The sequence below is a fragment of the Atractosteus spatula genome, chromosome 17 (assembly GCF_055471065.1).
Source record: "Atractosteus spatula isolate fAtrSpa1 chromosome 17, fAtrSpa1.hap1, whole genome shotgun sequence".
In the NCBI taxonomy this organism is placed as follows: domain Eukaryota; kingdom Metazoa; phylum Chordata; class Actinopteri; order Semionotiformes; family Lepisosteidae; genus Atractosteus; species Atractosteus spatula.
This window is the reverse complement of record NC_142722.1, coordinates 9318142-9344256: the sequence shown is the minus strand read 5'-3', so window position 1 is coordinate 9344256 and position 26115 is coordinate 9318142. Positions and strand designations below refer to the sequence as shown.

General features: G+C 41.3%; 1 protein-coding gene across 2 annotated transcripts in view; it reads right to left on the bottom strand.

The window, feature by feature from the left end:
- Positions 1-222: 222 nt before the first annotated feature.
- trpv4 (transient receptor potential cation channel, subfamily V, member 4) overlaps positions 223-26115 on the bottom strand; it is a 29591-nt gene continuing 3698 nt past the window's right edge. The window contains exons 2-17 of one of the 2 annotated variants that reach the window (XM_088935779.1): positions 22178-22584; positions 19408-19583; positions 17859-18011; positions 14303-14443; positions 11141-11439; positions 9511-9690; positions 8864-9022; positions 8419-8511; positions 7398-7471; positions 6629-6794; positions 6034-6100; positions 5311-5618; positions 4608-4735; positions 4074-4195; positions 3439-3618; positions 2565-2631 (exon numbers count right to left, since the gene is read on the bottom strand). In XM_088935779.1, coding sequence (XP_088791905.1) covers positions 3479-3618; positions 4074-4195; positions 4608-4735; positions 5311-5618; positions 6034-6100; positions 6629-6794; positions 7398-7471; positions 8419-8511; positions 8864-9022; positions 9511-9690; positions 11141-11439; positions 14303-14443; positions 17859-18011; positions 19408-19583; positions 22178-22539 — 2568 coding nt within the window. In that variant the 5' untranslated portion in view covers positions 22540-22584 and the 3' untranslated portion in view covers positions 2565-2631; positions 3439-3478. Of the gene's footprint in view, positions 3619-4073; positions 4196-4607; positions 4736-5310; positions 5619-6033; positions 6101-6628; positions 6795-7397; positions 7472-8418; positions 8512-8863; positions 9023-9510; positions 9691-11140; positions 11440-14302; positions 14444-17858; positions 18012-19407; positions 19584-22177; positions 22585-26115 lie in introns of both variants that reach the window. The other variant, XM_088935778.1, reaches the window with a different exon arrangement.

Genomic DNA, 26115 nt, shown 5'->3' with positions numbered 1-26115 from the left:
AGCAAGAGCAATTCTCTAGTCTTTTCTCTGAAAAGCTGCAAGCCTTTCAAGTATTAGGGCAGTCCGCTAAATTAGTGTCAACCATCTGTTTGTGAGGTGTGAGAGGAAAAGAAAAGACATGGGGAGAATGATTCCACATTTCATATGGAGAAGAAAACAGAAAGCATGAACGCTAAAGAGCATGTGAAAGTTACCCAATAATATATACGAGAACAGCTGGATGTTGCAAATACATTTATTTCAAATGGTAAAAAACAAAACCTGTCAAAAACCATAAAAAAAAGAACGAACTATAAAAGATTTAAAAAATGGACGACATGATGACATTAATACATAGACCTGGTGTTAAAAAAAATGAATAGCATAGAGATATTTTCTGAAATGTATTTCAAAAGAAATTAAAATAACTACCCTTGTACTCCTAGTCTCTCTTGTTTCCAACATGCTGGAGGGGGGCTGTCCAGCCCTGGTCCTGGAAGGCTGGAGTGATTATGAGTTTCCATTCAGTCTCAGTTCTGAAGGACATAAATCAGCTGGTTCCTGGCTGAACTAAACCAGTCTATCAGCTTCTCCGAGGTGCAGCTGCTCCACAGGGACCTAGAAAGTCCCCACACCCGCCCTGCAGGACCAAGACTAGATGTAGACAGCCTTGCTCTACAGCAGGGCTCCAGACCTGGTTCTGGAGAGCCCCACACCAGTCATCTGCTGCAAAAGATTGCCAATACCTGTTAGGTTTGGATTAATCAAGCAAGTATTATAATTAATTAATACACCCCTGGTCTTGGAGGGCTGCAGGGTACTCTCTTGATTCCAGATTATCTCCGACTGACTTAATTTAACCAATAATTTTCTTGATTGATCACCAAAATTGCTTAAAGTCTCCAGAGATTGAGGATTTAATGGTGTGCTATGGTTCTCCAGGAGCAGGCCTCATGACCCTTCCTCACCCCCAGAAATTGTATACTTTTTTCCCCCCAAAGTCAAATCTGGTGATTTTGATATTCATAAAATCTATACATTTTTAAATATAAATATAATTTAATGTTTAACTTTATTTTTTCTTCCAGAGATGATAGTTAACAAAGTGACATTTTCTGAAGATTTGAAATAGTTTGGAATGTATACCCTACAAGCACTTGAAAGAATATCTAAGGACCTGTTGATATTGATGAAAGGAACATCAATATCAGTTCCACAACAACAAAATCACTATGTAATGAGCAAGCCTCCATTGCCAATGATAATTGTTAGCCAATTTATAACTATGTATTGTAATTTGAAGGGGAATCACTATAGCAGCAATAGAAATCTGATTTTAACACATGGGACTATTCCAGTCTTCTGTTTTTATATATACGATTTACTAAACTGCTTCTTTGCATTCTAATGTACATAGTTCCCACAAAAAACTAGTATCTAGTATACAATACTGAACCTTACATTGTAATACAATTTCATTTACAGGGCTTTGTTTTCCAGTCTGTACAAGGCTGTAGAGCTATACAGTACAAATTTTGTTTTGGTTAAAACAATTATTAAATAAATTAGAAAATCACAATAATGCAGAGACTTGCATATTGACCATCTATCAAAACACATTGATAAATAATATTTGGCCTGGTTCTTCACTGAGGTATATTTTGACAGCAGTTCTCTAGATCACAAGCACGTATTGGCTACAAATGAACAGAAAAGAAATAATAAACCATTTGTATAAGACAATAGTAATTATGGTGAAGATGTTCTATCTTAAATATCTGACTGACACAAAAAGAAATAAGAAGGAATTATTAATGCATAGTCATTAGTTATCATGCATTGTCAACTCTAATTATATGGTGATGAGGTTTGAAAATTACAGTAAATTTAACACGCTGCTGGCCAGTTCTGCATTTCTGCCCTAAACTTTTGAAAACTTTTCATAAAACTACACTCACAATATACAACCACATTCCTCTTTTGCTCACTTAGAGTATAAAGGCTTTGCATTTTCCCATCGTCTTTAAAATTTGCGATTGTCACTTCAGTCTGGGAGTGAATCTGTCTGAAGGGGGCAGCTCCCAATGGCTTGCCTTGATCAGGTCTGTTCCGATTTCTATGCTGCACTGCCACCTAGTGTGGGTTTATTCTTGCATGTAGCTAGTCAATGGGTTTTCTGCTATCTTTATGCTATAGTCTATTTTATTGCTAACATTGCACATTTTTTCCAACCCTTCATTCAGCTCCGAGAGATCAGAGAACAGTAAATGATTCTGTCAGGAATCAATACAATTAGAAGTTGCAATTGTGCAAGCATAACAGCACTAGGAAAGGACAAGGAAATGCACTAGACTATTTTAAAAAAACAACCCTAATGTTATATTTAACTAAAATGAAACCAGATTAGCGTAAGTATTATTTAACTAAGTGTTAAAGATAGAACAGATTTGGACACCAAGTGGCTCAGCCAGTAAAAAACAGAGATTGAGCCTTCCAGTCCTGATGTTACTGGCTGGAGACGCGGCTGTATTGTTAGCCAGATGTAGTTGGGACTCCTCGACTGGGGCCCCGAATCGCCAGGGTGTGCAAGGCAGGCCTCAGACTGTAACAGCACCTCCCTGAGGCCAGCCAGGGTAGTGAGAGCTTGTAGTGCTGTGAATAAGAGATGCATTAACCCTCCATCCAGCGAGGAACGGGCTGCTAGCACCGAGGGCTCACAGTGTATAAAAGGAGTTTGGCTCCACTGTGCACAGCTCTTGAGGATTCATGCATGGGCTTCAGCCCTGCTGCGCCAGTACACCAATCGTAGCGGTAAACCAAGTTGATTTGATGGGTCTAATAGTTTGGGAGGTAAACATGTAAAACCATTGACATTTCTAATTAAAAAATTTTAAGTAACATTAAAATCATTTTAAACAGATGGAAGACTGCAGATAACTGCAGAGTTTTCTACTTCTTCAAATCCCTGAGCAATTGTACTTTAACAGAAATTAAACATTTCTTCGGCCACAGTCTTATACTGTACTGTAGGTCTCAAATCCATTTATTCCTTTTGACGACTTAAAAATCTGTTCTCTAAGAAAAACAATTTTACTACTGAATATTGCTGAATTTCTATGGTAGGATTATAAACCAATTACTGCAACTGGTAGCTCCAGGTAAGACAAAGGACAGTAATACGACATGGCCGTGTTCCTTGAGTTGTGATAAGCAGGTAATTCTCTTTATACAATTCCTGAACTAGATGACATTCACTCCCCAGCTACAGTATGTCCCTTCTGTGCAGATCTTTTACAAGACAGCAGCTGCTGGAATGACTGAAGAAGATGTATTCAATATTTTCAGATTTTTTTTTACACCGAGCTAGAATTTTCTACTGGGCTTGTCCAGTCCACAGGAGATATTTTCTTCAGAGGTTACCAAAGTAAAAGTCACGGCAGCTTGTGCAAACCTGCAAACCTGCTCTGTGGGAGGAAGGAGAGAGTTTCATCTCCGTCTGTCAGAATCTGTTCGGCGTCTCCCTGCTCGGCCGGTTCCCGGGGTTCAGGGGCTCAAACTGCTCCATCTCCACCACGGCTTCCCCTGACCGAGGGTGTTTGTTGAGCTCCACCACCCGAGGGACCACAGTGGACCAGCGGTCTGGAACAGAGAGACAGCGCGTGAGGGGTGCCCTTCCTGCGCCATGTCAGGTCACCTCCGGCCCATTTCAGTATTTAGCAGATAATTGATCATCCAGGGTACTGGCTTCATCAACATGGCTGGGTAGGTCCATGTTCCCCCAACCTTTTGCATAAGAAAGTGCAAATAAATCAGAAGCTGGGCCCGAGCAGCCAGACATAACAGTTGAAACAGGAAAGAGCACATATTCTCTAGGCTTCTGCAGTATTTATAGCCCAGTTCCTGTTCCTTTTACAGTAATGGTGTATGGGATTAATACTCTTTCTGCAAACACCACACAGCCGCCCACTAAAGAAAATTGATTCTTAATATTTTTTCTTGTTTTTCTTCATCGGCTTCAGAAACGGAGGTGAGAGGAGCATTTCTTTCCACATCGCTCCCAAGCATGGCTGTGTGCGCGTGCGCATGCATCTTACCTCTCCTCAGGCCTCTGACGGTCTGAGAGATGCCGTAGTACTGGTAGGTCTCATTCTTGCCAGGGTCCTCATTGATGATGCCCAGGTTCTGGTTCCAGTGAGACCAGTTTACCTCATCTACCCTGGTATAGGACACAGATCGAAGGTTAGCACCAGGAGCAGGGATGGGCTGTTCCATTAAGTGTATCGACAGACATCAATCAGTTTTTATTCTTATTTAGCATATTTCAAACCAGAGCATCCTCTAGGCACTTAACATAATTCTATACAGAAGAAAGAAAATTACAGTAAACAGAAATAATAATAATCCAAAACTTTCATAGTAAGAAATGGATTATTAAGATATGGGCATCTTTCATACTTAAGACACTGACTGACATCGATTTACTTTAAAACTAAACTTCAAATTCTGATCTGACAATGTAGTTAAGTAATGGCAGAGTGTGATTTTGGTACTTTATGCACCCTTTGAGTTGGCTGCTCAGCTCAAATGCAGGTGATTTGTTAATGAGGATGACTACAGGGGGCTTGTACCTGAAGCACCACCTCCGGTCGGGGGTCCCGTCGCTGTTCTTGCCCACCGTCACCATCTCGCCCGAGCGGAAGGTCCGGCGGAGGCACACGGGGAAGGAGCGCTCGATGTCCAGGATGGTGGTCGCCCACTGAGAGGAAAGCAGTGCTGGATTACAGTGCAGCCGGCTCCTCACTCACCAGGGGTTGCCGTTAGTTACCGCACAGAACGCCATCAGGCAAATAAGAGACGTGATGGACTGTTCCCTTGCTACAGTGTGAAGTCCCGTTGAGGGTTAAACACTCTCTCGCGCTGCTGAAATGCTGAACGCAGGCTTTGAGGAAAAGTTGCCAGGCTCTGCAGGCTTTAAATTATCCCCAACATTTCCACCAAATTCGTGCACCATTAGGTGACAGCCAAAATGTCATTCATGCCAATTTTAAACGGACCTTATTGTTTTTACATTTTATTTAATCTGTGAAAATATTCTATTTGAAGATGGGGGAAGCCTTTTCTCGTTGTTTTTCACCCACCAGGACAAGGTTATCTGTGGTTATGCATTGAGACCTTAATGATCAAATTACTTATTTGCTTAAGAACTAAGTCATTACTGCAGCTAAAATAGAAGAGATCCCTTGGAACTTTCAGGATCACTGCTCGACTCAGGCGAGGTCACCAGAAACTCGCTCCCTTCTCTTAAGATGAGTCCACCATTCTGCCCCTTGCCTGCAACTTCCAGATCTTCTTGCTCTCCTTGGACACCTGTCCCACGGTCTCCCCCATCAGAGCGATCAACATGTTGAGCAGCAGGACGAAGGTGAGGATGATGTAGGTGACCAGCAGGATAAGGAAGACAGCCGGGTACTGGGTGCTGTTGATCATGTCCAGGTCGCCCATGCCGATGGTGAGCTTGAACAGGTCTAGCAGGAAAGTGCTGAAGGTGTCCGTGTCACGGCACTGGGGATAGGTGGGACACTTTCCTTCTGGGCACTGTGCATCTGGGCCAGGACATGAGTGCAGGAGAGACACCAGGGCTGACAGAAAGATAATAATTGTGATGGTTTTAGTCTTGTATGCATGTTCCCTTGAGGCCAGATTAGCCCAGCACTGATTAAGCGATATGTTACAATAAAAGTGATGAAACAAAGTCTAACTTTATGCATTTTACATATTTTTTCAGTCTCTATAGAGATGTTTAGAGCTATACATAATGTTTGTTGAAAGTGAGCTTAATTTAATAATTTAAAATAACTTAATATGGATGATGCCATTTCAGTATTTTTGTGTACATGGAAGATTGACTTTAAATTGGTTAGCATTTATTAATAAAGACAATGATAAAGTATGGGTATTGTGATCTAAAATTCATCCCTCAGTCTCTCTTTATGGGGCCAGTTTTCACTGCCAGAACCAGGATTTAAAACATTTCTAGATACTTTCAGCTCTTACCTGAAGCATATCCAATCATGAACAGCACATAAACCAGCAGGAATCTGAACAAGTCCTTGAAGAGGATCTGTAAAAGTCCAAGATGAATTGTGAATTTAAGGGAAAGAAATGTTCATAAACTTAGACTTGGAGGGCTACAGTTATAAGGTATTTTTTTCCAGGTCAGCTCAATCATATTGAAATAATTATTGGCTTAATTGGTGACAGGGACCAGATTTTCCCAGCTCTTCAGGTGTTACCGAGAATTACAAACCTGCAGGAATGTGGACTTGTGGAGCTTCACTTTGGAACCTCTGTTGTGGAACAGGCTGCCATTGTGAAGAGTAAAATTCATTTTCTCCCCAAGGCAGAAATGTATAGAATTTAAAGTAGGAGCTGAGCTACCCTTCACATGATTGGTCTTGTAGCATTGCAAGGCAGGAAGTAGAAGATGCAGTCACAGGACAAAGGTGAAAATGTTTGTTTAGAAATAAAAAAAACAACTCTGAGATACGGCATGTGTCTGGAGGCATGAGGCATGCCTCCAGTCATTCAGGCTGATGAAGGCTGTGGACAACAGATTGTTACAGAAAAGCAGGAACAGTGCCTAGTCTACCTTCTGGATCATGATACTGTACGTCCCCGTGAGTTTGAGCCCTCTGGTGAAGTAGAGTGTGTTCATCCAGCCCAGTACCAGTGCAAACACCATGACAGACACATAGGCCTTGATTCCAGAGAGGTAGAGAGCCGCTGTAACTAGCACTAGCACAGAGTAGATGAAGCTGAAAAAGAGCAGAGGTTGGTTCAGGGGTTACTGGGGTGGACAAGCCTTAGTTTCACAGCAGCTATTATTCAGGGTCTTCATGGTTTTACTAAATTAAACCTGACCGGACAGTACCAGTACTGGAGGTGGCACAGTGGAGCAGTGGTTTGCATTGCTGCCTCGCAGAGAACTTTGTATGATCTCCCTACGTTTGAGTGGGTTTCCTCCCATAGTCCAAAGACACACTGGCAGGTTAATTGGCTTCTGGGAAAACTGGCTCTGGAGTGAGTGTATGTGTCTGTGTCTCTGTGTGTGCCCTGCAATGGACTGACATCCCATCCAGGGTGTAGCCCGCCTTGGTTTAGAAAATGGATAGACAGATCGACAGTACAGCTGATTCCTCTGACAGCACCCCAGATATCGTGGCTACCCTCCAAACTGGAAATCCATTTGTTTGTTCTATTTGTTAATCAATGAACACGTTAGCCTTGACTTAGAAACCAAAGGATGCCGCAGAAATATCTTGAATGGTTTAATTACAGCTAATCAGGCTAGGAAGCCTGTATAGCACACCTGCACCAAGACTACAGAGCTGAAAATGTATTTGCGTACGGTGTCTTACTAAAGCAGCTGAAAAGAGCCATCAATAAAGAGTGAGTTCACCCCAGGACACTTTTTCAGGAAGAGGTCTTTGATCTGCAGATAGAAAAGAACAAGACTCAGCTGCACTCGGTTGTGGATTTCAGGTAAAATCATGATACAAGGACAAGCAAACAAAACAACCACTAATTAAATGCTGGTTCCTGAAACATTTTCTTGCGTCATTCTGGTTTGAAAAGTAAAAGCTTTATTAACTTTTATTGACTTATTTTCTTAACAAAGGAAAGAGCTCTTGGTTTGTATACTTACACCCTAGTATGATGATGATATTGTTTTGCAATCAAAAAGCCTGGGGTGGTCTTCTCTGTACTATGAAAAGTTAAAGCTTTTATTTCCATAAATTATCTTTTTTTATTTAAAATATTGAACATGCCATTTTAATTAGCTGAAGACAAAGACAATTTCCAAAAAAAGACCTGTGTATATGAGATTCAAAACTAAACTTTTAAATTGTAGCATGTATAAATATAGACACTTGTTTTGGCTTACAAATATGAAAAAAATACTCGCCATTTCTAGATGTATGCTGCGAGAATCTTAGACTATTTGCTGTGTTGTGTGCTTTTTACTCAAACAATACTGTCATTTGAACATCTACTGATTTGTAGCTATTTTGTTTTGGGCAATTAAACCTGACAGATCTGTACAGCATATAACAAAAAGTAGCCATTTAGCTGTATGGACATGGAAAGGAACGAAGCTAGCAAAACCTGCATCATTTGAGTCATCAATTAGACTTGATTGGTAAATATGATGGATTACCATGTACTGTACAACACTTCAGAGTTATAATAGCAGAAAACTATAATGGAGGCTTCAGGTCCATCTGTGATTTCTCAAGTTCCTATCCTCAAATTATTTAACTACTAACTACCAAATGGGCAAGAATGAATGAATGGTCTCCTCTTGTTTGTAACTCTTCTTATATCCAGTAAGGAATGAAGGATGTTCTGTGGAGGCCGAGTGCAGAGCTGTGGACTCACATTGGTGAGAAAGAAGAAAACTCCCGTGAAAACGGTCACAATCTCCCCCGCCATGCGCAGGTAGTCTGAAGAGGTACTATAAGGGTATGGGGGCTGAGGACACAGAGAAGAGACTGTTAGACTTCTATATCTCGCATGGCCAAGTCCACACAGAGGCAGCTGCTGAGGGGAGAATGAGTCAGTGCGAACTGTTAGTGATGTTACACAGACATACAGGATAATCATCCTTCCCAAGGTGAAAGTCACTAACTAAAATGGGATTTCTCTCCTTTTTGTGGCCTTAGAAAACACTGTTCATAATAACATGCAGGAAAGAGAGAACATCAGACACAAGCCAGTTACAAATATGTGAATTGATTCTTTAGTTTGAAAGCCCTCAGTGAATATCTTGACTTCTGCGTGCATTCATCATTATACAATCCACTCCACTTCTCCAGAGTCTTACCGTGCACTCAGACGGTCGGTAGTAGGCCACAAGCGTGAAGATGACCATGGCAACCAGATAGGAAACCACACTGATGTAAAATGTGACGGCACCAAATTTCTGCCACTTGTCGCGCAGGAGTTCATTTATTGGCTCCACTGCCAACATCTCATGGCGATTCTGCAGAACAAAGGCAACTCTGTGGGTCCTGGATATCAGTCTCAGAAGCAAGTACTACAGTTGTAAGGAAACCATTCACTGAGACCTTGAATTCCTGGTGGGTAACATTGTTAGATTGTCTAAAACCTTTGTCTGCGGGAAACGGAAAACACACACAAACTATACTCATGCATACTCACTGAGCTAGCTGGTCAGGAATATAAAATACACTTGCCAGTTAGCCAGCCGACCAGGAGTATCTGTAAGTACACCCAAGCAGTGAGCAAGCTTACCAGGAATTTTTAAAGGGACACTCATGCAATTAGCTAGCTGACAAGGAATATTTAAAGGACACTCAAGCAGTGAGTAAGATGACCAGAAATATTTAAAGGACACTCATGCAATTAGTTAGCTGACTAGGATTATTTAAAAGACTCTCAAGCAGTTAGATAGCTGACAAGGAATATGTAAAGGACACTCATGCAGTGAGCTAGCTGATGGACACCAACCTCTATGCGACTGTTGTAAACCAGGATCTCCAGCACTGACACTTCCTCTCCACACGTGTCCAGAGAGGAGAGGTCATACAGTGATGAGTAGACGGGTCCATACGCCCAGTCCTTAAACTTGCGAGACAGGTGTCTGGCGTTCTCATCTTTAATCTCCCTGCGGATGATGTGCTGGAACACCTAGAGAGGCAACCAGCAGGTTTCAGTCAATCAATCAATCCTTTTATTTTCACACAGTTTTGCCTTTGCAGTTAAAAATATAACAGTAGACCATGTGGATACTAAGGAGAGGAAAATACAAACTCCCAGTCGGAGACAATAGACTTCAGAGGTTCCCTGGTACAATGGTTCCCTCCCCTCCAGGGGATGGTTTACTGGTACATCAATTAAAATAAAAAGTGGACAACCTCTGCAAATCCCAGGGTTGGTATCCTGCTCTTCTGGATTATTATTAGAGACCTTTAACTTTTCCGTATGATTGCCCTTAAAACTTCCCATCCTGCTACCCAGCCTCCTCACCCCTGTATCGTAATTATACTCCAATTCATCTTAAAATCCTTCCAAACAATTCCCCCGCCATCTGTTTCCACTAGGATTAATGAATTGCGTTTTTCAGTGTGCCCATTCGCACTTGGAACTGAACTACAGATACAGTACAACTCCACCTACTGCAAGTCTTGATCTTGCTCACATTTACCTCCTCCTTCCCCTCAACTTTCTCCCCTCTCTTGTCCTCCTTGATCTGTCTGCCACCTGGCATCTGAAATCTTAAGAACACAAGAAAAGCTGTGAGCATCAAAATGCCCACTGCTTTTCACAATCCTGTTATGTACCAGTCTTCATGTAGGGAAAGATCTACTCTCCAGCCCCAAACCACCTATTCTTTATTTTCCAGCTGTAGCCTTCCACTTCCTCTTTCCCAATAATCTGAGCCACTTAAATAATGAGATAACGAGACACTGATAATGATATTGTATACAGTGCATCTGCTGTTTTGGCATAGCTGTAGTCAGTGTGCGCTTAAGTCCACATGATGCTGGGTGAAATCGGGTCAAGTTCCACCAAGCAGACCAGTATGTTCATTACGTCTGGTGCCCAAACTTTTTGTACAGCTCTCATTAGCTGATGATAACTTCAGCTACCCTGACAGCCACCAAAATTTCCGATCGCCCCACCACTTGATCGGCCTCTTCTATAGTCTACTTGCTTTCTCCGTCTCCAAGTTTTCTTTCAATCTGACTCAAAAATACTTCCTTAGTGTTTCATTGCAGAACCCTGGACACCATCCTATCCTTCAACAGCAAATGCCCCCCTCTCCCTTCCTTGGCCTTTCCTAGCCCCTCTGCCTGGGGTATTCCTCCTCCTCCTGATGAGGTCTTTTCTCTCCCATCCCTGGTCCTGAAGAAACACAACCTAGAGGAGCGATGGGGGTGTGGTTTCTACTGACAGCCTATAGGTTTGGTTTTTAGGGAGTTTAGTCACCCTTGCCCCTGACATCTCAACTGAAGGTGACAACAAGCAAATGTTTTTAAACACAACTCCAAATTCCGAGAGCAGTTACCCAATCACGCCTGCGGCACCCAGAGTAGCAGAAACAAAAATGAGGCCACCTCGCTGTACCCCCTCTCACCCCGATTTTGCCGAGCTTGGCGGCCATCATGAGCGGCGACATGCTGTCGTTGTTGAGCACGGTCTCCAGGTTGCAGTCGGGGTAGAGCTTGACGCTCTTGATGAGCAGCAGGTCGTACATCTTGGTGAGGAAGCGGGTGTTCTCGCGCGTGTTGTCGGCAATGTGCACCAGCGCGTGCAGCACCGTGTTCCCTCGCGAGTCCTGCCTCCGCAGGTCCGCCTTCTTCTGGCTGTTCTCCGTCAGGTAGTGCACGATGTCTGGCTGGTTAGTACAGGCTGCCAGGGACAGCGGGAGCTCACCTGCACGGAGACAGAGCAACACTCCTCCAGCCATTCAAGGAAACCTTTCCCTGCAGTGTTTTTACAGTCATGCAAGATGAATGTCCCAACTGATTCTCAGCGCCCACTTTCTAATCTTTTTAATTCATCCGCCTAGGTCAATTCACTTCTGTTGATTAGTGTATTAACAGCATTTTCCTCTTGGAAATCTTGGAAATACATACAGTACAGTATTGGACCAGCTTTCTACCTCCTGATACAAATCACATCATCGTTTCCAGCAGCATTTCCTCAATATTTGTTTCTCCCTCATTTGCCTTGACTCTCTTTTTTCAGGTCTGATTTTTCCAAGAGCAGAACAAATTAGCAGGCCTCATCAGTGTGTACTGCTTCCAGGACCATGGACACTTCACCACAGGACCTGGCATTACATTTCCAGTAAGACTTTTAGAGAGTCTTCCCATACTGCTATTACAGTTTTTCGACAAACTGTTTCTGTGTTTGTCAGGAAGGTTAAGTCCCACATTCGTGCCAAAAAAAACATCAGCATTCTGATGTTAAAACGTTTACACATAGAGGTTTTAGGGGGAAACAATTGTTCCAAACACCTTGGAGTTGTAGTTCCTTTTTATATAAATATGTCTATAGTATCATATCAGTAACAAGGACACTTTAAAAGGAGTTAGAAATTACAATAAGAGAATTTGAAATACATGATTGCCTGCTTAAGGCATCATTCTCATTAGTGCTTCTCATCTGCAACTCAGTTTCACCAGTAAAGCTAATGCTGTTTAATACTGTGGTTTGATTTTAATAGAAATGTCATAGGAAATTCTGGAAATCAGCAATGCCAGAAGATAATTTGCATCTGCAATTAGTTAAAGTGTTAGAAATCCAATTCTAAATTTTACTAGTGTTTGGAATAAGCAAGGTTTCAATGAAATGGAAAATGCTTCTGATGGAAACCGAGTTGTTGCCATGGGTAACAGATTATCAAGCCTGTCTCTTCAAATATAGATGATTACCTTAATAAATCATGTAAATGTTATGATACATTTTGTATGATTAAAATCCACACCAACTGTTAATTTTCTATTTACCAGGATATAATCTAAACTATCAAATGTTCGTACTTCATCATGGTATTTGACAGTATGATATTTTACTCTTCACCACTATAACTATTTTAAAAAAGACCTTCAGTGAATTGCACAGGATGGAGATTTGAAAGGGAGCTTTTTAAGGAGGAAAGTATCCCAGTAAAGTGGAAATAAAACTTTAGGCCATGAAAGGGAAATAGCTGATGTCTTAGATTAATATTTCACTCAGCTGCTTGACAATATGCGTTAGGCTAAGGGAACATAAAGTTATATATAAAATATTATCAGCACCAGAAAAGGCAGAGGTGTTACAGATACTAGAATCTCTTGAGATAAATAAATTGCCATGGTCTGATGCTATTCTACCAATGGTATTTAATTAAATAAGAGATGCTATTCATATTTCATTAACAAAACTCTTTCAGCTGTCAATCTAGATTAAAGTAATACCAGTTGAAAATAAAGCATCCATAAAAGATACTCTATCCATAAAAGAGTAACAACCTAAACCACAATTTACAGATCAATAAGTCTTATGTCTATGGCATTTAAGCTTATGGAAGGAATAATTAAAACTTCCATATGTATGGCAATAGGATTCTAGGGTATAGTCAGCATGGATTTAGACCAAAACAGATTTTCTAGATATTTGCTTTTAATAAATGATTAATTCTCAAATTGAAGGCAGTAGACATTCAAAGCAATGTTAGTATTTGGATTGAGAACTAATTGATCAAAAACAGTACAGATAAAGGGGAGAAAAGTCATATGGAATAAATTGTTTAGATTTTAAAAAGGAGCAACATCAGGTGGCAGTAGTGAGCTCCTAGAGTCGTTGAAAAAGGTGCCACATTAAATGAGAGCTCAGTTAAGAATGAAAATAAAGATTTGTGTTTACAACTATCTTTTTGTTCACACAAGTTGGGACTTCTTATTTATTGTTTGCTGGAAACTAAGTGTGCTTTTATTTTTCCACATGAACACAGAAGCACCTTTCAGTAATGGCGTCTTTTCTGGGTGTGTTTGATGTAGACTGTTTATTATGTCAGTTTAATTTCCTAACTCTCCACCCTTTTTTTATGCAATATTTAGTTTCCTTTTAGGAATAAAAATATCAAGTAACCGACGTCTTCCCAAGTCTTACACCTCAGTCTACTCATCCCCTGGGATAACAGGTGGGGTTAGTTTCAATTTACAAGGTGGGTCTTGGATCGCTTCACATTGCTATGACAACAGGCTTTGGAAAAGCTGAACCTGAACAAACTGGTCTGATCCCACCAGCTCGACTACAAATGGAGTGAGCTTCTGCCATTCGCAAACTACACTCATTGCTGGGAATTTCAGTTTGACCTCTGGATATTTTTCAGTAAAGCCTCGATGTGCAGTTTTCCAGTCAGGGTATGATGTTTTCATTCGAAATGCAAAATAGGTGATAAAGTCACAGTTCTCAAAATCTGCTGAGAGACTGTTTTGAGATTTCAGTAACAGGTAAATTTCTCTTACAAAAATATTTTTTTAAACTGTTTTTTTTTTTAAAAAACAGTTGTTCCAGTTAACATTTAGTGAGGGATTCAGGTGTTGCTAATAGTGAAACACATTTTTAATTTTTCATCATTTTTCATAAGTTTGAGCACATGTTCATGAAAAATGTTTTTTTTTCTCCCTAGAAGCTGACATTCACAAAACCATTATTCCAAATCTAGTTCAGCTAAATGGCCAGTTATAGCACATTCTGGGAGGTACATATAGTAAAGAGCCAGGCGGAGTGTGTATTAAGATCTCACCAAAGTAGAAATAGCCCCCCTCATCCTTGGGTTGGAAGAAACGTCCCCTGGCCTGGGCATGGACATCTGCCCCCTTTTCCACCAGCAGCTCCACGTACTGTTTACAGCGCCTCTCGATGGCGATGTGCAGAGCTGTCTGGCCTGAAGAGCGGAGAGAGGAGTCAGAGAAAACAAAACCTGTCATTCTGTTACTCCGTGGACAGGCTTCACTGCCTACAGCACAAGCACTGCTGGCCTCATAGCTCTCAATAAAACAGGGGGGCTCATGCTTAGTTTGCTTCTTGGCACACAGTCTACCTCTATCTGAATAAGCTAAGACAGGTGGTATAGACAGAAGTGGAACTGTGGCAATTATGTTAGTGGACACTGAACTGTTTCATGACAGTTCACCTGTGTACTGTTGTTGAACTGTAGTTTTCCAGTGGGAACATGTTGTCTATGGTAACATTTCAAACTTAATTCCCACAAAATGAATTTTTTCTTATACTGTTGTCTGAATAGGCCAACAAGCTCAATAGGCACCCTGTAGATCAAGGTGTATGGTGTGCCTCTCTCACCTTTTAACCTAATCTATTCTTATTAGCACTGAATTTCTAGGTCTACAGCATTGTCATTCTGTATGCAAAGATTAAAACACTCTAACTCTGAGTCTACATCACAAGCAGGTGTACCATCAGCCTAGAACCTAGAACAGCTCTCTGTAAATAAAAGCAAATTAAGTCATATTTGGAGTATCACAAGCCCTGCCCACATTCACCATTAAAGTAATGAGTCAGGGCAGAGTGTGCTGTGTGGTAAATGAGCTTTACAGTGTTCAGTCCCAGGGACACACAAGACAGTTATTGTAAGGGCACCTTTACACAAGACTGTGAGTGATCTGTAAGGTTCCAGTGGGCTAGTGCTGTGTTTTCTACTGCCGTTAAACAAAAAGCCACATAAAAGCCCTGGGCTGGGACAGGGAGGTTTAAACATGCTACCCCTCCCCAACCACACCTTCAGAGAGTTTCCAACTTGCAGGGTAGAAATAAACCACACTAGCTCTGCTTATCCATTGTGGGTCGTCTGAGCAGAGACAAACTGCTGTACTTCGTGCAAAACCCTCAGGGATCAACAGTGTGTGAACAGCTGGGAATATTATCTGACAGACTGAGAGAGCTCAATCCTCCTCTGAAAACCTGATGTCCCTTGTACATTTTGTCATTAAAGAACATCCTACTTTAAATATGTATTTTGTAGGGCAGATTGGAGCTGGGAACCTACCTATCTGGTATTTCTGGTATTATTCTTTGTCTCTGTGAGACAAAAACTGTGCAAAATACTCTCCTAATCTCTTGCTCATAAGCTCTCTGTGGCTAAGGATGTGCGCCTGTGGCTGGAAGGTTGCTGGTTCGTATCCCGCAGCCGGCAGAGGAATCCTACTCCGTTGGGCCCCTGAGCAAGGCCCTTAACCCCAACTGCTCCAGGGCCACCATATAAATGGCTGACCCTGCGCTCTGACCCCAGGCTTCTCTCTGTGTCTGTGTGTCTCATGGAGAGCAAGTTGGGATATGTGAAAATAATTTACTAATACAAGAAATTGTATATGGCCAATAAAGTGATCTTATCTTGTCACGCAAACTATAAATTAAGAGCCATGAATCCAACTGAAGATAATTAATGCTCAACAAATGCTGAAAACAGCCTTTTCTGAGTGTGGATGAGTAAAGTAATGATCATCATTAAAAATAATCAGTGAAGGGAATTGTGATTACATTGGGATTTGTCTGCATTTTTAAGGAGCCCAGGTTTATTATCCAGAACTGGGGTGGTCAAGGCTTAAAAGGTGGGTGTGAGTGCACTGCTCTGGTCACACACAGAGTGACACCACTGTCACTCGAGTGAACCCAAGCTGAAGGATCTCTTTACCAAGGGTCATATTGATTGACGGTTTCCTGCAGTATGAAAACACCTTCACAGAATTCAAGTGCTGAAAAGAAAAGCTATAGGCTTTGAATTCAAATGCCAAAAAAACACAGGCATATCAGGTGCTCCTAGGATTTACCTATATGAAAATAAGCATGATCCCTTGTAGGGCATGCCTAACTCATCCGCATTAGTCTTTCACCTTTTGCCTCTTGTTCCTGCCAAACCCCCGACCGGTGACTCATCAAAGCAAAGTTATCTGCAGAGTTGTGGTTGCCCACTTTGAGATAGAGGCACTGATAGAAGTGTTCGTTCTTGTCTGTGTGCAAGAGTGCCGTAGCATAGGTTCTCAAGCCTAGTTCTGAAGAATTGCAATGTCTGCTGGATTGTGTTCCAGTTTAACTCATAACTAAGGGTTAAAATGTTATTAACATTTAACCCTTAGTTATGGACCCCAAGTCCTTGTGTTAAATAATATCTAAATTATATTATATCCCACATAAAGGCTAGATATTTTCAATGCCAGCACATAGAACTTAATGTAAGCTTTCCTACACTTGCCTCTGAATAAGAACTTAACTGTAGCAAACTCAGAAGGCATAATTTCCCTCCAGGACCAGAGCAGAGAACCTGTTGTGTGATATCATATAAATGCTACATGCCTTACGGATCAGAGTTCCCCACAGAATATCTACTAAAGGAAATTGTTGAATAATGAAATCCATTTCGTATTATTTTTATTGTTGAAGTGCTTTGCTATTTGAATGCTTACAGTAACTAACCTACACATTTTCAATACGTTAATATACTAAATGGTTTAGGAAGATTTTGCCCTCAGCTATTTTGAATTTTATGTTTATAATCTACAGTAAATAGTAAAACTGTTAACCCCAAATACAGGAAACAGGAAATGCTTGTTTTGTCAGCTTCTCAAATTGAAGAAAATTGGATCTTCTATCCAGTAAGGCTGAGGTCAAGAATATGCAGCTGTATAACATTATGTTTGAACTTACTGTAGCACTGTAATAAGCTAAATGAAAGCTAATAGGTCCTCCAGTCTATGCTGACTCTTTAATCAGCCCTAGAGTATTTAAGGATTTAATCTGCTTCAATTGAGGGGCGACAAATGACAGGCTGTACAGACTAAGCTAAGGCCCCATCTGAGCTAACTTTAGCACATCCATGGGTGTGGCCACATATGTTTCAACCTCGGGGCATGCCAAGCCAGCAGGCAAAGACAGTAATCTCCAAGTTTTCTCTCACGACTTCCCTCATGATAAACTCCCATTGAACAAGCTAGGACAGGTCCTCTCTGTTAGAGCAGTGACTGAAGCAGGCGTTCTTTGTTATTACAGTTCAGACCAGAACTCTGCTACTGTCAGGAATGCCTTTAGTCAGGCCAGACTACAGCCCCTCAGAGCAGAGACTCCCATCACTATCTGTCATCCTGCAAAGGAGCAACCAAACCCCTTTCCCCCAGATGTTGAAAAACTTAGCCTTGTCCATGTTTGATGCCCCCAAACCCCTTTCCCCGCTCAGCTAGAAGAGGGATTCCCTTATACTGTGTGTCCCGTTGGCCACCAGCTCTGGCTTGCTACATAGCAAGATTTGTGAATGAAAACAGGAGGCAGACTGAGCCGTCCCGGGAGCTCACCCCGGTAGTAGACGTCTCTGAAGGGCGTGTTGATGAACTCCCGCAGGTTGCCTGTTTTCTCGGCGATGTCCACCAGGAAGGGAATGGTGTCGTTCTGCCCACTGTAGAGGTTGAGCAAGGCTTTGGGCAGACATGTCTTCCCTGTCGATGGTTCTGGATCAAAAGAAGATGGAGTTAATCCCTCTTTCTCTTCTCTTCCAAGATTCTCAGAGAATAAAAGTTCCATTTTGGAAACCAGAACAGCAATTTTTTGCTGGACATTTTTAGCTAAGATGTCACCACACAATAATTAGGACTTGGTTTTTTGCTGTATTTAGCTTTAAAAAAGACTTGAGACTTGAAATGTCATCTGAGTCTTTTCTTAGGAATGTACTATTTGTTGTACAGCCGAGAGCTTTTTTTCCCTCATTACTTTGGCTTCCTACTTCAAGAGATCTTTCCTAAAAACAGTTTGCTGTGATTTTTTGCACACTTTTGTTTCCTGTGATCTTCACACAGTGTCGGCTCTCCCCCTCTCCCCCTCCACCTACACCCTGACTGGTATTCTTTCATTCACACTCACACTCCACAGCTACATCGGTTCACCTTACAAACTGAGAAAGGAAATCTTGAAGGGCTGGACATTAAGAGTGAATAATGACAGAGCTCCAATAATGTAAAACTGAATAATGAAAATAATGAAAAGCAGACACCTACTCTTCTGTTAGAAACACTAATGCTGTTTTGTCCATTTTCTCTGCTTAGATCTAGCAGTCTATGTCCTGAAATAATATTAACTTGCCAGCTACAGCTCAGGATAAACACTGCTATGCAAAAGTCAAGATCATCTTAACAACAACCAGAAGTTACAATGTTTGTATATTATGAGCATCATTTACTCATAGCCCTCATTAGTGATTTCTGATATTATTATCACTAAAAAAAACTAAGCTTGTCATTAAGCGATCTTAAATTCACCTGAACAACCAACCTTCATAAGCAGCTAATATGAAATTTTGTAGCAGAAAATCCATTACATTTATCAATCGCCTCTAATTGATATGTGGTCTGATGTTCATTGTTAATATAAGTTATTTCTCTACACAACAAAAGAGGCTACTATTAGCGCTAAGATATACAGATCTAGCAAGAATAACTGGTGGTTCAAAAGAATCAGCAGAAGATAATGCAGAATTGTATTTCTGCATAAAGGAGGCAAACACTAAATGAGGAGAGCAGAACAATGCAACAATGACTTTTGCACAATAATGTATGTAACCTAAGTAACTTAAGTTCTGATTCAACAATAGATAAAATAATTGACCAAATAAAATAAACAACAATCCCACTAATTGTTATATGGAATAATATTGAGGCAAAGTGGCATTTAGGTAGTTTATGGTATTAAACTCAAACCTATACAAAAATCAAGCTGCTTGTTCTTTGAAATGTGACCTTATGATTTTTACATACTGTATATGCATTCGAATGTACTACGTGTATCAGCCTTAAACTTAACCATCTCCCTCACTTTCATTCTGCCCACTGGTTGGGGTCTCTGGAGCCTAACCTCTGAACTCTTCATCAGTCAGCCTCTTCTTGTTGCACTGCAGGAACTGGAGGAGCCCCTGGAGAGCGCTGGTGTCTCCCCGAGACACAGCATCGAAGAGCATGGTGCGGTTGAACACCTTCAGCACTGGAGGAGGGTCTGGGGCCGGGCCCTTCACACTGGCAGCAGCCAGCTTGCTGGGGAGACAGAGACCGGTCAGGCAACTGCAGTACGGGGTCAAAGGTGAGAGCACATGGCTGGAATCTACTGTTGCAAGACAGCTGGTCTGTAGCTGGTCTGGATAAAAAAAGAATCCATCTGAATTACTAACTGCATTGGAAGAGATTGAAAACTGAAGGATTTAAGAGAGAACATCCTGTCTTTAACATCAATAAAAAGTATTAAAGTAATATCTTATCATTACATGTCAAGTACAGGTCAAATTGTATCCTGAAGTTCTGCAGTTTGTTCGATTTTATTCACTTTATCTGAGTTTTCATCGATTCCATTTAGCTAATTATTGCCACTTTAAATTGTCTAATTTTCAGGTTAATAAGGTTTAAAACGATTCTGTAACTTAGTGTTTAGAAAAGTAGTTTTACAACTTTTCTAGCAGTCAATGGAATAAGTGAAAGCTCCGTCCTTACGTCTCATCTACACTCATAAGGCAACCCTTGTTGTGAGTGCTTACATCATCACGCCTGCCTCATTATTCATGCAGCAGTACAAGTTTCAGCAGAACAGAGAGCTCTTTTGGAATGAGGAGGAACTGCCACAGGGCAAAAAAAGCATAAACATGTATTGCTGTCTGAGTGTGTGTGCACATGCGCAAATCCATTTCTTCATGAACCTCCGTTAAAGAATTTAGCAGGCCGTTTCTCCGGATTAGCTATTATTTTTCTAGTCCTTGGAGACAGATTAAGTAGTCTTCTTTTAAATTACACCCGTGCCCCGTCCTTGCCAAAACAACAACTGCTGCTTCTGCCTGAAGGTTAGGTACATAGAAAGGGAACTGAAGTTACTTGATTGGAGGAAGTAAAAACTGCTAATGTACTTGGAAAGTTTGAACGATTCAAGCGGTTAGATGGCTGAAGATTAGATACACAACTCTGTTGCAAAACACCTTCACAGTGAAACTTCAGAGGAACATTTATTGGGTATGTCATCAGAACTTAAGTAGGTGAATAGCACTGCTGCATTAGCACTCAGAGGACCTCAGAATCAAATACTGGAGTGCTGAAATTTTGTTGGATTCCTGCCATTTCCCTGCAGACACATCTGCACATCGCTAACAAAACACACCAACATGTTTGTTTCAGAATCAAATAACGTTTCCAAGATTCTCACAGCCTCGCTGACAGGACTACGACCCCGCTGAAACCTCGCTGTACTGTAGAGTAGATGCATGCACACAAGTATGTATTTTCTATCTTCTGTTATCTTTCAAAACGTAGATTGCTCTGGAATGCTTAACACATATTAGGCCAATAAAAATAAACTGAGTACCTAGGAAACAGTAAAAATGTATTCAGGATCCTGCGTCTTCCTACCATAGACCTTCAGATGAGGGGTATGTTGCACTCCAACTTCAAACCAACTGTTCTTAACATATACTATTACAGTGAACTAAATGCCGTTTCTAAATGCTTGCAATTAGTTACAATCGTCTGTTTATTACACGTTAGGCATTAGATAACTCTGTTTAGTCTTAAATAGCTGCACCTTTAGCAGCTGAAAATATGTTGAAATCAATTAGGTGCGCCTCTTCGTCCAGACAGGGCATTTGCTGGCTTCCAAGTGGGCTGTGCACCGCCTTTCATTCAGATTCTAGCAGCTGAAAAGAGTCTGCTGGCACAGTTGTGAGAAAGACCGTTCAAAATCGGTTCGCCCTGAACTGAACTGAGCCCTTCAAACCCCTGACTATCCAACACAGAGGCCTCACTCTGTACAGGATACAGTACAGGAGCTCTCCGACAGCGGAGCCCGCCAGCTACAAACCACAACCAAAATACTACCTCACCGCGACAACAACATGTGCTTTGTGTGCTACGGAGGCCACATACTGTTCAACATCAACACAGCTCTTTGTTCCGCCCTCCAGAGTACCGTGCTGTGGATGAAGTGAGCGTTAGAAAGTTCTCTCCTTCCCATTCAGTTATCACCTCAGAAGAGGGCCTAGATAGGGAGGATATAACGAACTGTTCAAAGAGAGAGCACATTACGGATTATGGGGCACAGAAAGTAAACAACTTTATTCCTGATCAGCATTCTCATGTTGTACTGTGAAAAAAGAGGAAGCAAAGTGCCAAAGGACAATGTTTAATTTATCAACCTGTAATTCAGACCCAGAATCCATGAATACATTAAGACCAACCTATCTGGGACATGACGTTTTTGAGTGGTGTTACACATTTTAGAGAAACGTAAGCACTTAAACACTATAAAATGTTCAGAAATATGTTAAGAGAAACCTTCATTACCACTCTTCCACATGCACTCTCTCCCCTTCTTTGCTGCCTTGTAAACTAGAACACCTTTTTATTCTAAAAGTTTCATTTGACACTGTGGCCATAGAAGGTAAAATATAAGCAATGCAGTAAAAACATTAACCCATTTTCATCAGATTGCATAAATTGTCCTCTCCCACACACCTTTTCACTCTTTACATATAGCAGGGCAGCACCAGGGGAAATCAAAAGGCTTTCTCATTACCAGCCTCGCCCCTTCACGTGTTCAGTCTGGAGTAGGCACAGAGAGAGAGGAGAGGACAGAGCCGGAAAGACCAATTCACCTGTTTGGGATCTTCTTCCTCCTCCGTTTCTGGTTGTTGGGCTGGTGATAGGTTCCGTAGTCGAACAAGGAATCCATGGGCGCCTTCTTGGGAGCTGGCACCACCGGCGACTCATAGATGGAGGACTCCAGCAGGTCCATGGAGTTGGTTATGCCCTTCTTGAAGGCGCCCTGGAACTTCATGCGCAGGTTCTGCCGGCTCTCTCCGGGCCGGGGCAGCTCGGGGGCAGGGGAGCCCTCCTCCCCCTCGAAGAGGTTGGCCAGCGAGGACAGAGGGAAAGAGGAGTCGTTCTCTTGCGGGGAGTCCCCGCTGTCTCCCGAGCCGGAGCCCACCGGCCCTGGGGCATCTTCTGGCTCTGTCATGGTCGCGCGGTAGAAGCCCAAGATCTTGGCAGGGGGACCTGTACACTATCAGGAGAGACTGAATTGGAGCGGATTCTCTCCCTCCTCCAACAACACCCAATAACTCAGACTCCTTTTCAATATCCCGAGGTTTGTTACAAACCTTTACAATATTACTTCTGCAAGCTATTTTATCTCTTCCTGCATGTCAGAGAAGCCTTTAAATGAGTTAATTCACACACACACTACAGAGAAGAAAATACCCACAACTCCTGCCGTCACTCTCATTCCAAGCATCCGCATGCTGCCAGGAGCACAGGGCCAGGTAGCACCCTTGTGGACAGAGCTGTGGTGTGGCAGCCCACCCATTTGTGCAGCAAAGGGAGACAGCCAGCCTGTAATTTGCCCGGCAAATCCTCCAGCAGCATCAAACCGTGTCATTTTCTAAAACGTCTTGCTCCTATCAGGGCGCCTGTGTGCAGGAAATGCCAGTTGATTGTTCTGATCTGTTGTGGGAGAGGGCGGCGTTATCCTAAATTATAGCCTTGCTGTGGGGGGAGTCTTCTAGCAGGGGGACTGTCTGAAGGAGCATGCAACCTTTTCTGAAGAGGACTTTTAAAATGCAGCGGGAGAAAAAGAATATGTATTAAATACCATTAACCTTTTGTTTCACTTGAAAAAGAGACAAAATAGGGCACACAGGGCAACAGTGCTGTTGCAGTGGAAAAGGTCACAGCCAGGATCAGGTTGCACGCTGAGGCAAAAAAGCCTGAAAGCCTTTACCTTCCACTTAAACCGGTGGTATGAAACGGAATAACATGATGAAAATGGTTTGACATGAAGCCAAGGCCAAGCAAAGTGCCTTATTGAAGAATGTGGCACAGCCAGACCGCTTCTGTTACAGCTGACTGGTGTTTGTATCACTCTCTATCTTTTCTAATTCCGCTTGCTGGAGAGGATTCCCAGTGCACCGCCTTCTTACAGGTGCTGAGACAACTGGGACACCGTCAATCTGAGGGGAAGATGCTGGGCTGGAAACTGTGGTTTCTGCGTATTTTATTCTCCCAGTCCAACTCTCCCAGAGTTGTTATAACCTCCATGATGAGTGCATCAGAAATGAACTAGGCCTTTTTATTCATAAGAAAGCCTTTTCGAAAAGTGAAAGGTCTTCTAAAGTTCAAAGGGAAAAACAAAAATTAATTATGAGCTATTATACAAACTATTTGTGTCTCCTACATGCTTCCACAGAGGGAGTTACAGTGACGCTGAGCAGCTCCCTTTTGTCCTGCCTGATATACTGTACTGGGCCATCACTATATCAGTTCCCTGTTTTCTACTGATAATCTCCTCTAGAAAGAGCTCTGGATCAAATCAGAGCCAGGGAGTCAGGCTGGGATGATCAGGACCCACCTACCAACAATAATATTTGCATTGCAAGCCTTGTGGAGATAATCACAGATTTAACTTTTGATATTTGAAAACTTGAAACAACATACAGTATATAACAGGAAATGGGAGTGTTTTTTTCAGTGTAAATGTTTCCTAGAAGTGTCTCTACATTTTTGTTCGAATGGGACATCTGGATACCTTTTAAAAAATTAACTTGTAACAATGTCTGCTCAACCTAAACAATCAGACTTAAAACATCACATAAAATCACTCTAGAAATTCTTCTGTCATACAGTATACGTCCCACAGCTAGCAAATATAGAACTTGTGTCCTCAACAATGACAATTCATTTTCTTTTGCACCAGACTTAAAAATCCAATGGGAAGTGCACTTCACTTGGTTTCTCAGCGATACGTAATGAGTGTGTACAGAGCATTTCAGCGTTTCTGTGGTTCAAGCGCAGATTGTGTTTATGCTGCCACTGTCACCATGGCAACTCAGCCCTACCCACACCCTGAGGAAGAGGTGGCTCACATTTTACCCTGGCTCTGACTGTCTATCACCCCTTCAGCACTCAAGCCCGTAGATACTGAACCTGGTCTCTCTTTCCTTCAGAAAGGCTACGGACTTCCATGTATTAAGTGTCTTTGTTGAACACACAAAAAACGCCACTAAACTTAAATTTAACTGGAGTTGCTCCAGTTGAGGCCCCTGAACTAACATCATTATTTGACCTAGACCTCTGACAACATTCTGTACCAATTACCAAAGAGGGCTAAGCAAAACACTGTGATGTAGGCGTATCCATATCGAATCCACTATCATCGCTGCCCATTGTTCTCCAAAAGCTTGTCTCTTCCTCTGCATATACAGTACATTTAACAGTGCTTAGCTGTTTATTTTTTAATTCCGAAAACCTTTAGCTCTTATTTTATTGGATTTTAGGTACTTTAAATTGTTTCCAAAGAGACCTTTGCTCTAGAATTTTTTAATTACTCACCAGAATAACCTTTATTATTATTATTATTTGCCTGAAGGATAAGCTTAATCTGAGTCACAAATCACGAGCGAAGTTTTACATTAAATGAAAGCACAAAGCGAACAACAGTGAGTTGTACTACATATGAGTACAATGTAATGAACTAAATGAATACAATTACGATAGAGTCAGAACAGCAATTTTGGAGGAACAATGTACTCTGTTTTGCAAAGACAAAAAAAAAGAAACACAGCGAGTGCAGATACAGAGAAGTAACGTAGACGTGCTGTTGCACTGCTTTGCCTTGAGAGGAATCAATAGATACTGATTCCCGATTCAATAGACACTGATAGAATCATTGCAACTGGCAGTGTATTACCTCATCGTTAACATGAAGAACCCTGGATTTCACCATGTACATTAGGAAGAAATGTGTAGAAAAAGTATTTCCAGTACAATATTATTCTTTAAGAACCAAAATAAACCCCTAAGTAATGTCTTTGCAACAGAGAAAAACTGCACAAAAGCCAACACTGTCCATGGTTATTTGTAAAAAAGAAATCATTAATAGGACCTTAGACAGCAGCTTCACTGTTTCTATATTCAATTTAAAACAGATTATTTTTTTTAGATTTGCATTAGGTCAGTTGGATTGTGCAGAAACCTAAAAGAAACAAAAACAAATGATGACAATTTAAGGAAAGGGCTGCTTCCTTTTTGAATTTTAGCCCACAATCTTACATTCTTTGTGACTAACTTCTGTATTTAAAGGGACATTAATGTTAAAATCTAACATGACATCAATCCAATACCACTGCTTTATCATTTATATCAAATGAAACATATAATTAGATGTAAGTAAGAACAGTATATATATTAAAAAAAATGTTTTAACTTTTTAAAAAATACATTGTGCTTACTATGTCTCTCCTAAAAACTGATCTTTTTATAAATTAAATAAATACAATTCTACCATATACTCCTATAATTCTTCTCCTACTCAGAAAAACATTTGTTTTCCAAAAGTGACAATTTAGGTAAAATAAAATAAAAAACTGGACAGCCAGCTCACTTTAGGGACTGTTGTGTACCACCTTTAAATCTATTTTTTAAACTTAGTAAAATAAGTTTAATTTTATGTGCTCTATGCATTATTCTCCAAGACGTGGAATGGAGAAAAGCTAGAGTATTTAAAGAAAGAAATGGGTGTAAATATGTTGCAGTAACC